The sequence below is a fragment of the Perna viridis genome, chromosome 6 (assembly GCF_037379345.1).
Source record: "Perna viridis isolate PV_CMFRI_1.1 ecotype Kerala chromosome 6, ASM3737934v1, whole genome shotgun sequence".
Lineage (NCBI taxonomy): Eukaryota > Metazoa > Mollusca > Bivalvia > Mytilida > Mytilidae > Perna > Perna viridis.
Window position 1 is genome coordinate 35,558,478 of NC_142450.1, and position 13,105 is coordinate 35,571,582.

The window sequence follows — 13,105 nt, forward strand, 5'->3', positions numbered from 1 at the left end:
TCATCTGCCTTTTTTTCAATTATGAGAGGAATATTTGAAATGGACTGTATACATGTATTCAAAATGTACATTATAACAGAGATCCACTTTGTTAATTTTATTTGAGGGGATATCCTTGTTTTTTAGCAAGTATTTTTAATTAAGAAATTATTGCATTGCTTATATTAGTAGCATGGTGAAAAATGTAAGTAGGCTGTAAAGTTTGTAATGATAAAATCTCTATTTTATTGATGTTTTTACATTACAGTTACAATTTTTCACTCTGTATTTCAAAAGTTTTATATATTCATAATAAATGCGAACAGTTATTTCAGGATTATCATTATATAGACTAAAAAGTGCAATTTTCAACTTCTAACATGTACATGTCAGCATGTGCATATCATTTCAATTCAAACCACAGTACATCATGCAGGTAAAAGTGCATTTTAAATCAACCTTTATTGAAAGTGCAGCATGAATAGAAGTTGAGCTGAAATTTCTTTAATATAGGACATGATCGTCAATTTGGGTGTTATGAAAGGAAGTGGAGCATGCCGTATTTTAACCTTTGAATATTTCAAGACTTAAAATTTTCACACAAAACAATCATGACCAAAGCACAATGGATAGGATATTTACTCATTTTTTAATTCACACTTATATAATAGGAGGTAGAAGTTTAATTCACAGGTAAACCATGTTGAGAGGGTTAAAAAATGTGTCAAATATCTAAATAATTGTGTTAATCTTTAATTTGTATAGTAAAAAGTTATGGCTTATATTGATCAAGAGAGACTTGTACACAAAAATCAGACTTCTTTGTCATGATTATTGTATATTGTGGGTGAGTAATATTTTAAGAAATGTGAAATATATGATAAGTATAACTGTCGGCTGTATACATGTACTTTATTATGCAGAATACATGGTGAGACTAAAACTATCATACATGTTAACTACACATATCTGTTGTTTATTTACATATACACTATGTTTATTTCAAAATGCGAAAAAATTAGCAGAACTATCAAGATTTTCCAAAGAACTTGAAACATTTAGTTATTTTTGCCACATATTTTACAATGCACCTCAGTTCATCAGTCTAATTGTCCTCATTTTGTATAATCATATCAGTATTTTTTTTAGGGATTTTAATTACTATTTGGTACAATGTTAGTTTTCATAGAAGAGAGCTTCTTTTCATTTTTTGGTTTCCTAATTTTGATACCCAGGCAGCAAGGGGAGATTACTCAGATAAAAGTACGATATGATTGAAGTCTAAAAAGGAGGAGGGGTGGTTATAATTATTCTTTAAGTGAGCTTGATCACAAAAATGATTGATTGATTGATTGATTGATGGGATTTAATGCCTGAGCAGCAATGTTTCAGCTATATCCAGGCAATGAACATGAATTGGATGATAAAATGAACATGAAATGATGATAATATGAAAAATGGGATGGGACACAAGGATAATGGGGTCAACAAATTTTAATTGCCACTGGTGGGTGGGGTCGAGCAATTTAACCTCCTGTTGCGGAGCCCAGTGGTTTCTATTCCTATAGAATACCACAGAAGGATTCTTTAACGTGCGAGGAACGTGGCGTCTTTCCTTAAGGAGGCTTGTAGGTATAAAATGATACCTTAAACCTTCAAATGAAATAATAATAGGTCACCGTTCAATCACAAGACCATTTAAAAAAATGGGTATTTTCTGTGTTCTGTGTGTTTTCCTTTAGAAATTGGATTTTTCCAAATATTTGAACTAAACTACTTGTAATTGAAAAGTGTAAGATTTTGCTGTAATTTGTCAAATATAAGTTTTGTGTATATCTTGATACATGTTAAGATGAAAAAAGTTTACTGATGATTTTTTAATGTTAAATCCAGATGCCCTTTGATACATGTTGTTCTGAAAAATTTCAATTTCTCAACAATACAAATATGTACAAGTTCTATTTGATTCAACAGTACGGGGAATTTAATGCTTTATTAGGTAAATAATAAATATTTTCAAAATTATTCAGTTATTAAATGTATGTATGGTATTTGAAATAAAAAATAAATGGATTATGGCTACATTGTATGTTAGATTTAGAGTTGTTTGTGGAAAGAATTAAGAATTTCTAAATACATGTAGAACAATTTGTGGAACTGATTTGCAAATCTTTATGTGAATTGGTTGATAAACTTTGTGTCAGTGAACATGGAGTGGATCATTTAACCAAGTACATACAACACATTGGCAGGTAGATGCAGGTAAATATCTGGTGGGTGTCATGCTGAACGATTTTATTATCGTGATGAAGTTTAGATGTATCAATATTGACTTGCCAACTTTATGTGACCTGTTTGTTTTTCTTTGATTGTGGTGGAGTTGACACATTTGGTAAACATCTTTTTTTCGCCAGAATGTTTTTAGTTTTATTCCATTGAAGTTCATGTAGATTTGTAAGTTTATTTATTGATACATTTTGTTATATTTTACAATTCGATATTTTTTTATGTACAAATGTTATGTGTAGCCAGAGGGTATGACAATCAATGGACATTTCTATTTACCATTTTCAACATGTGTATAATGGTATTCCGTGTATATATCTGGAGGTTATTGTCCAGTCATTATACTGTTGTGTAAGTACCAATGAATTAAATCCAAGTAGTTTCACTACTTTATTTTAGAAGGGGTCATTTCAGGACTTACAGTGAAGATGAGTCTGACTATATGGACAGTATGGTCTTGGTTCAATGAAACATACTTGCATTATACAGTTGTATAATATACAGTTATAGCCCTCTGAGGAGGTGAATATCCAAAATTGTCAACCTGAACTAGGGTTATTTAGCCCGAGGGGAATAACTGTTGTAAGGTTGACAATTTTGGATATTCATGGAATTAGAGTGCCATAATTGTTTTATTATACAAAAATGCATGGTTTCAAATGTGCTGGATGGGTTATTCACATTCTCCTGTATTTTTGATGGGTTATTCACTGGTGAATAATTGGGTTATTCAATGATGGCATGAATTTTGGTGGTTATTCAACCTTTCTTGCAATTAAAACAAAAAAATATCCAAATTAATCTATGTCACTTGATTATATTTCATCCAATAGAATTTATCCTGTATTATGTAAGGTATAATAACAATAGATGTTCATACTCCCATTACAAAATTGTTTCTCTGTTTCTACCTATCAATTTTTTGGTTACATTTTACTAGTGTTACCAAACCTTTTGCTTACTTAAATAACATTCAGGCTAAGTGGTTTAATTTCATCTCCTGTGATAGAAAAAGAACAGATATGGTGAAAAGTAACAAACCCACCGGTGTATAACCATAGATACAAAATAAATACTTTCAGTGATCACCAAAAGGTATTCAGTAAATGTTAACACATCTTTAATATAGATAATACATGTACCTACTGGTACATGTATTAAACGGAGCATACTTTTCTGTCATCTTGCAAAATCAAATGGACATATACATAATCAATTAACTACAGGTACAAGGTGTTGAAATGATGTAAAAAATAATATGTTCAAAATATTTTAAAAGAATTTTTTTTCATAAAAAAATTGTATGGTGAACTGCAAAAAGTCCTTTTCAGAGGGAGATAATTGACGGGAAAATTCTTTCAAAGGGTAGATAATTGGTGAGAAAATATTCTATTGAAATGTAATGGGAGGTTAAGTTTTTTTAATATTACAAGGAAAGTAGTTTGGTGATTCCCATTTTCTTTTTGAAATGTAAATGAATGTCAGTTAATTGTTCTTTATATAAATTTATAAGAAATCTTATCTACCAGTCTAAAGAGTAAAAATTCCTTACAGAATCCATGTAAAATATTGCCTTTTTCAAAGCATAATTATCTCGAAATTAAGTTCGTTGACCTAGCAACAAAGTCTAATCAAAGTCAAACTAAAAAGTAATATAACGACACAAAAGACCGCCATCTCTTGACTGTGGACAGGTGCATGAAATCTGTTGTGGGTTAAAATAGTTTTTATAAGGCCTTAACCACACCCCTTTAATGTAAGGTCAAAGATGAACGGAAACAACAAACACACCATAAAATTCATTTAATAATGATGGCGTCTTTGGACTTTAATTAAAATTACAGAGGAATATCAGACTTATGTATTTCATTCAAAAGTTTTTTTATATTTTCTGCATAATTATCGTTTTAGTATTTTTGTTTACATTATATATCAACTATTTGGGATTGTTAGTAAGAAATTAAGTATACATGAGCAAATTGGTATTTTTCTCAAGAAAATATATAAAGGAATTATCATAAAATGTATTTATGTCGAGTTTTTTGTAATAAATTTTATTGATATGATACTTGATGGAATGTGCATTATGTGCACAAAGAAGATACAATTTAAATCGAAATACTTTTATCACCAGTCACTTGTAAAATTATGAACTTTTTAAAAGGATTAATACCTATGTAAGTGAGGAATTTAATAAATGCTTCAGATTTCATCACATACAAATTTAGTTCTAAGAAAATATTGATGCAAGAAATTTAATACTTTACATTGACTGTATTTTGTAAATAATTGTTATTTATATATGTATTCAATAACATTCAATGTAAACAATACAGCCAGGTTTGATATATGGCATCTGGTATTGGTACTAGCTGTTACCTTAGTTCAACCTGTGCATAGAGTTATAAGGAATGTGGTTATATGTGTCCCCTATAGCAGAAAGCTAATTTTGCAGTTCAATGGGTCAGCTTTGAAAAACGTGTTAAACTGTAGACATTATACCAACATACATTAAACGAAGAATTATGGACATTGAAATTCTATTGTCTGTTCATCAGTCTTTACTTGATGTCTAAGAAAACACTTGAGAATCCATTTTTGCCACAATAGAGGTTGATGTCGCTATGATGGAACATATTAATTTCAATGTCAGTTATTGTCATGGAAACAGTGGTGTCTTTATTCCTGTTATTTCTTGGGTGGCAGTTAGGGTTTCCCACATCAACTCCAAAGGAGCAGGGGAGAGTTGGACTGAAGCAGTTGGCAGGAGGAAATATTTTTGTATGCAAGTTTTAATCCCTTGAGTATTCTGCTTACATGTATGTTACTCCTTCCATGTATTGGAATGTGTGTGTCTATATAAAAGGCAGAAGGATGGGAAGGAAAAGCACAGGGTGGCCTGCCCTTCTAAAATGGTCTTAACTGAAACCCTGGCAGTACTTACATGTATGCCCCGTAATGGATGGGTCTATATTACAGCAGTTATATTTATGCATTTTTAAAAAGTTTTCATCTTTTATAGGTTATGACATGTCTAAATAATGGGACGAGAAGGAGCATCTTTGATAAATAATACAGACAACAGTTTTCAATGAATACCCAAAACCCAGCAATGTCAATGGAAAGCCTGCTCAATTTGGACACGCTTACAGAAGAGGAGCGGAAGATTATCTTGTCCGTTCTAAAGAAAGATGATGAGCTGAAAAAGACACAAGATAAAAAGATAGGGTAAGATTATGATTAGTTGCACAAAGATAGAATGGACCAATTCAGAAATTCAACTTCTGACCTCATTAACAATGTTTGACTGTCTTAGCAAACTTGTAAAATACAATTGCCAATAAGGAATGTTAGGAACAATAGTAATCACAAAATGTCATACAGTTTCTGAATTAGTCCATTAGAGGTTGATAATCACATATATGTTAATGTTCATATGAATTGGATTATGTATTGCAAAACAACATGGCCAGACATTGAGAACTCATAAATTCAACCATGTTGATTTTGTTTGTATTTTAATTTATGATATTTATGATGCATGTACATGTATCTCATGATTTTAGAATAGGGTACCAATATAGTCAGATATATGGAACTGTAATATAATAATAGACATAAGGTCAAAACCAAAAAAATATATGTATGCTTAGTTTCCCAGGAAATGGCAGGATTATACTGCTTCTTGAAAATAAAAAAGTTGTGTAGTCCATTCTAGGTTTTGGTTGTTTTCAGGATATGCAGCAAAACATAAATTTAAAATATGTTAGGGTCTAAAATGTGGAAGCTGTACCTATACCAACTTTTTCCTGTACCCAAATAATGTTTTGCTAAAATATTCATTCTTACGGTATATTAAGAACTGAAAATTGTATCAGATGTGAAAAAGTCTGTTTCAATTCATTTCTTATCAAGAAAGGATGTATATTTTTCTGATGTTTCTTGTTTGATCGGTTTTCTGAAGTCAAAAGGTCTAAAATGTGTAACCATAAGTTACTGTATCCAACTATTTATTGACTATTTCTCACTATTCTGTCTGATTTTAACATTTTTCTAAAATCGTTAAGAGGTTAAATCTTCACCTTAAGACTTTGGATAAAGTTTTGAAAGATTTGATATTGTTTTAAAAAAAAAGTGATTGAAATTGATTTCTGCACAGTACCTAGCGTCAATCCACGTACCAGCAAAGCATGGATACGATCTTAACCAGAATGAAATAATAAGTATCATAAACAGAGTCTGATGAGATTTTAATTTATTGTCAATGAAAATTTTATAATATTATGATGTTCTAATGTCAAATACACATTGAATTAGCAAAGATAACAAAAAATACCGGACTTCGATTTTTAAGTATGGGAATTTCGGGTTACACATTTTAGACCTTTTGAAAACTGAAAATTGAATAAAATCAATTTTTTCTACAAACATTATACAAATCATGTATTCTAGCCTTACCATCATGTCATTGTGCAAATGTGTACCAACTTTCAGATGGAAATATCGAGCAATAATGAAGAAATGGTCAAAATAGTATTTGGGTACAGGGAAAAGTTGGTACGGTTTACACATTTTAGACCATACCTTAAAATATGGTTTTATGTTGGTAAAAAACATAAAAGTTTCATCTTTAATTTTCAACAGGTCATTACCTTTCATGTATACCAACTCTATACTTTACACGTCAAAGATTACATTTCAGTAAAGCTATGTTCTGATATTTTCCTCTTCATTCGATAATTCGAAAACACAGCATGATATTCCCCTTTAGGTACCTTGATGCTCCATCATGAACATGAACAGAAATTTAATTTTAAATTACAAATATATAAATGTCAGGAAGTATATACAGTTTTAGATACTTTGTATTTTAATAGAAACTGAAATCTAAAAATTATACAAGGTTTAGCTGTACTTTACTATCAACCTTTTATTTACGTGTTAAGATTCAGTTCAGAGAATAAAATAACTTGAATCTTTCAATTGTGATCTTTTATAATGTCTTTGTTTATCATTAAAGAAACTTACATTAGGCCATTATAAGGTTATGGGTTATGGTAAATTCTGTATAGTAATGATAAAAATCTTTCACCTTCCCTTAAGTGTCAGTCTCTGTAAGAATCGGGCAGTGGATGAAACATGGTCAGAAATGACCCATATTACAGACGGTATAGTCTGACTAATTGTATTATCGGATTCAAGGAATAAGACAAGATTTGCCAGATCATTTTCAAACAATGAGTTATACATCATTAAAATGCCTTGAAATGAACATGTAAAGGGAGGAACAAACCTCAATGTTTCTTTTATTAAATGAAAACATTCTAGACATCTCTAGTGATGTTGAGACCAAATATTGGCTGTTTCTGAAAGAGAAGACTTCTTCCTTGAGTGAAAGTATAGTGTTAAATTAATGGGTTATTGACATGCTAATATCATATTTTCCTGATTTTGCTTGATTTTTACCATGACTTGTACTTAAGTGATGCAAACAGCCATTTACTATGGATATTATGTGTGAGTTACTTATTTTAAGAGTAAAATGCCCCGTTTCTATATACCTTAATGTTAACAGTAATTCTTGAAATGCTGAGTTGTTACATGCCTTTTTTTAAATGCTGAGTGGTCAACACCTATCCATATAGCCATTGACCACACTCTGTGCTAATCAAATTATCAAATTATAGTCAATCCATTCATATATATTAACATTTTACAGTAACCAACAACTGATCTATAAAAATAAAACTAGAAAAAAATAATACTCTCTGCCTCATGGAACCCCATTTGGGGTTATTTATTGATTGTTAAATAGATATGTACTTGTAATAAATGATCTTTTTCATCATGTCTTTTCTCACATCCTATTTCTTCAACATCAGTAGATTTTTCAGTCTTTTGATCCTGCAAGCTAGTTGAAACTTTAGGTTAATTTCTACCCCTGACTCCAAAGGTCATTAAAATGGAAATGCAAACTAGGAGGTGAACAACTTGGCATCATAAGATTAAATGTGTGAAACTTTATCTTAGTTCCATTTAGCTGTGATGAATACTTTAGAGCAGATCAATGATTATTATATATTTTTTTAAACTTTGCACAGTTGTTTAGTACCATAAAATATACTTTAATTTCAATTTTCAGTTAAATTCAAAATGTAGTTTTTATATTAAGCCATTGAACATTTTGCCACCCCCCTTTTTTCACCATAATGTGGCAAGGTATTACTTATTGTTCAATTAATGACCTATTTTTGGTGAATTTTGTTAGTTGAACAAATTGGTAGTTACATGTAGTTGCTTTCTCAATTTTAGACAAAATTTGGTATATTAATTTACTACTGAAATATTTCAACATAATTGTTCATTGGTAAAAGGCGCTTCAGTGTTTTTTTTTTTTTTGTTTATTTGTTTTTTTTTGTTGTTTTTTTTTATGATTGCTGGCTTTATAATTGAGCTTACTGAAGATATTAAATTTTTCATTGATCAGTAACTAGATTGTGTATTGTGCATTCAGGTCTACCAGTAATTTAGAGTTCTTTTGATGAGTATGTAATAATACTGTGGTTTGTACCTCCAAATCACAGGTCAGCTCTTTTCCCTGAATTACGAGGCTGTCTATGTAAAAATCAGGCAGCTGCTATGATATAGGTGGCACAGGGTAATTTTTTTGTTCCAATGTATTGATTATACCATAGATACTTGTATGTCAGTTTTTTTAAATGGACAATGTATGGCTCTGAAAATGCATGTATAGCCCCTAACAAAGCAACCAAGTTTTGCTCAAGTGGAAGAGTTATTTCCCTTTGTTCAGTGAATTTCATTGCTTTCTATGTAAGTTATTTCTCTTTAATCATTGAAGTTAATAAAAAAAACCAATGTTCAACTTTGAGAAGGACTGCATTTGTAAAATGAAATGAGTGCCTGGTTTTTGCATGGACACACTCTTAATAACATAGTGACGAGACTGACTTATAGTAATACTTACCTACTAATTTCAAATAGCGCAGTGCTAAAAATGATAGTACAACTAAGCAGTGTTGTATTGGCCTAGGGAAACACAGACTGCCTTCTAGATTTTAAATTTATCATTTAACTATAATGGCTGTTAAGATACAGTTCCAGGGCACACTGAAATTTGTTTAATGGCTTATAAATTAATGTGTGAATTTAGGAAATTAGCATGCTTTAAACTGAAGGAAAATGTCAAAAACTATCATTTATATCATAGAAGAGGAAGGGAGGTTGAATACTGTGGAATTACTATTGATCGTGAGGTACCAATTTTTAGGGTTTTTGTGGGTAGACCAAACCACAAAATTTGGTTCCCAATGAATAAGAGATTCCCATTGGTGTGTAAACTGAAAATTTCAAAACCGCTAATTCAAGAATCCACGAACTTGTGTTTCTTCCCTGATCCATGAAAATTGGTATCCATGAATTAAAGTACTTTCACAGTAGTTAGATTTAAAAAAAAACTGAGTCTGAATGTGAAGAATGTGAACAGAATTAGCTGAGAGGACAGCTGAATCAAAATTATTTGTTAATGAGAACATTTTATATTTGTCTCCATGACAGCTAATATTGGTTGTAATTGTACATAATTAAATGTTAATGTAATTACAAAGAATAATTTAGTGTAATTTTTTTACATAATTACTTCTATATAAATTGTAGAGAATGGCCACAATAATTGTACCAAATAATTGTTACATGTAAATTATAGTAATAATTGTTGGAACATTTGTACAATGTACAATGAAACTTGATTCATGTAATTATACTTATTGTACCATGGTATACGTGAACATTTATAGAAACAAGTTGAATTGAAAAATAAAATATGGTACAAGGTTTGCCTTCATATGTTCATTTTAGAGCACATTTTATTGACAAGTTTTATGTGAGCTAATTGACGACTCTTTGGTTTACAGTCAACTTAAACTAGAAATCCAGGGCATCCGTATGAAGAGTGTGTTGAGGAATGGAGATGACCTGTCCAAAATATGTGCCAGATGTCATTCGGAGCTTGGTTTTCTATTTAACCGTGGTGATCTGTGTCCAAAGTGTCACTTCCGTGTCTGTCAGGCATGTCAAGATCAGGTCCTCGGAGGAACTTGGTTGTGTATTCTCTGTCACAAACAGAGGTATCTTATCATTGTAAAATTACCTTTAGGAAGAACCTGGGCCCAAACAATTGATAATAAAAACCACAATTATACATTTTGATCTGTGTATTTGGGGAGAAAGTAAATAAAGTAGCTTTGTGAAAGTATGATTCTATAGGTCTTGTTTTTGTTGTTAACTTTTTCTTCCCATATGACAATTTTCTGAGACAAGATTTGAAATAAAAAATATTAGTTGCATACATTAGATTTTTTAGCTTCAGTATCTATATGATCATTATTTCAGCTAACCTGTTATTATCAGGTCAAGGTTTGTTCTTGTGAATTGCTAGAAGTTTGGAAGCATTATCTACCTCTAATATACCAATAAAGGAAAAGAAAGTCAGGTCATTACTTATGAGGGGTTTAATTAATGATTCACATACAATTGTAAACATATGATGTCAACTTTGCAGGCAGTTGAGGTTTTTAACTGAAGAATGGAACAACAAAGGAAAGAAAACCAAGAAGACAGGAACAGAACTGGTCAAAGCTTCCATGATGAAAAAAAGAAGTATGTGCTGATGTTTACATTTTACATATGGTTACATAACTAGATTTTATTTAATAGTTTTTAAGGATTGTTTGGAGAGATTATGTGTAAGACCACACATTCAAAACATGGAAATACACTGTCTTAATTGGTGTACTTGAGAGCATGTTAGTTGTTACATGAAATATGGATTAATGATTCATATTATTCTTATTCATTTTTTTCCTACAATAATTTTTTAGGTGATTATAAAATATAACTAATGCCTGTAAGTTTGAACAAATTTAACATTATAATTTAAGTTTGACTAATGACCAGATTTAAGGTACAACTTGTAACATAAATAAGTACTGTTGTTTTGTTTTCATATTAACATTATCATTGTCCAGTCCAAAAAGGCAAGATCAACCTGTTTAGTGATTAATCTATTGAGGTCTCCATTGATTCTTTGCTTTGCTGATGGTCTCAGTATCGTATTAATTTTCCCATAGACTTCTATACTGAAGTGCATATTTTCAGGATTTAAAGAAAAAAAATATGTAAATGGATTCAGTAAAACTTTCACTTATGTAGCATTTCTAAGGACATGTGAAAAAATAATTTCCCGCAAAGAAAATAGGGTGAGTCCACGAAGATCGGACAGAAAAGTAGCCTTGAACTGTAAATAGCCATTTTCCCTACTGTCACTTTCGTTTTGCACTCACCAAACCAACCTTTTCAGTGGAACATTGTTATGTTATTATGTTAGATTTTCTTTTAAAAAAGTTCTTCATCTTACAGTGTGATGTTTGCTCTATTTTATAAGTCATTGTTCATATCTTTTGACAAAACATTAGTTTGTAGAGAGGCAAAAAGAAAATGCACTACATTTATATAGCATCCATGTTTTGACGTTCACCCACTCAGGGATATGCAATACAATACTGGTACCTGATACCCAATTGTAAATTATGTCAAAGGGAGATAACTCAGGTTTCCTAAAAAAAGTTGGTTAGATAACTTTATTCAAGTACTAGAAGAGTTACAACAAATATTGTGTCTTAGTTAGATGAAATGTTTTCTATGTACTGTTGCTTTTATTTGATGGCCTCATAACAATTTAGAATGTTGAAGTGAAATGATACAATTTAAGCAGGTTGAACAAACAAAATAATTGGTCAACACTAAGAAATGCATGAAATACTTGCCAATAGATATTAAATTATCATCAAGCATTCTAATCATTTTCACTAAGTGCACATGTATATTAATCTCTGCTTTGTTTGTAACTTTTCCCTTGATTTTTCATTAAAAATGAATCACTGTATACAATAGTGCTTTAGAAAGTTATTTAAGGAGAGGCCTGGATTGTAAATCTGTTATACAAACATTAATCTATTTTGAATAAAGGCCACTAATTCAGTCTGCAAACATTGATCATGCAATCAAAAGTTTAATTGTAGTTTGTAAATTGATGTGGAGGGTTTATCTGTAGGTGCATATCTTTTATTTGTTTAAAATATCATGCATGAAATATTTTTATGTTTGTAATATTTTCTAGAACAAGTGTAAATAATAGCATTAGTGCCTAGGGAAAAAGTTTGATATCAACACTCTCTACTTTGTTTCACTGATGTTGTGCAACTCATTCCCATCAGTCTTTTCATCTTTGGTGCTTGCATTATAGTGTGGGCCCTGGTGTTCAAACTGATATTGGCCACAGTCTGATATCCTATAATGTGGGCCTTGGTGCTCAAACTGGCATTGGCCATGGACTGATATCTTACATTGTGGGCCCTGGTGTTCAAACTGGCATTGGCCATGGTCTGATATCTTACAGTGTGGGCCCTGGTGTTCAAACTGGCATTGGCCATGGACTGATATCTTACAGTGTGGGCCCTGGTGTTCAAACTGGCATTGGCCATGGTCTGATATCTTACAATGTGGGCCCTGGTGTTCAAACTGGCATTGGCCATGGACTGATATCTTACAGTGTGGGCCCTGGTGTTCAAACTGGCATTGGCCAAGATCTGATATCCTGTTGAATTTGGAGTTAATTGCTAGGTCATGCTTTGCTGCTAATTAAATGTTCTCATTTCCAATAGCTGACATTTCGGGAAAGCCTCATGAGTTTTTGGCAATGAAACTTAGGAATACAGGGTTATCTTCAGTACCAGAATTATTTTCTTTATAAGTTTAAGTTAAT

General features: G+C 31.2%; 1 protein-coding gene across 1 annotated transcript in view; it reads left to right on the forward strand.

The window, feature by feature from the left end:
• Positions 1-13,105, forward strand: part of LOC148614733 (uncharacterized) — a 61,689-nt gene that overhangs the window by 5,407 nt on the left and 43,177 nt on the right. Inside the window, exons 2-4 of the mRNA XM_088589041.1 lie at positions 5,288-5,493; positions 10,197-10,409; positions 10,844-10,941. Of these exons, the coding sequence (XP_088445167.1) occupies positions 5,378-5,493; positions 10,197-10,409; positions 10,844-10,941 (427 nt within the window). The 5' untranslated portion in view covers positions 5,288-5,377. The remainder of the gene's footprint in view (positions 1-5,287; positions 5,494-10,196; positions 10,410-10,843; positions 10,942-13,105) is intronic.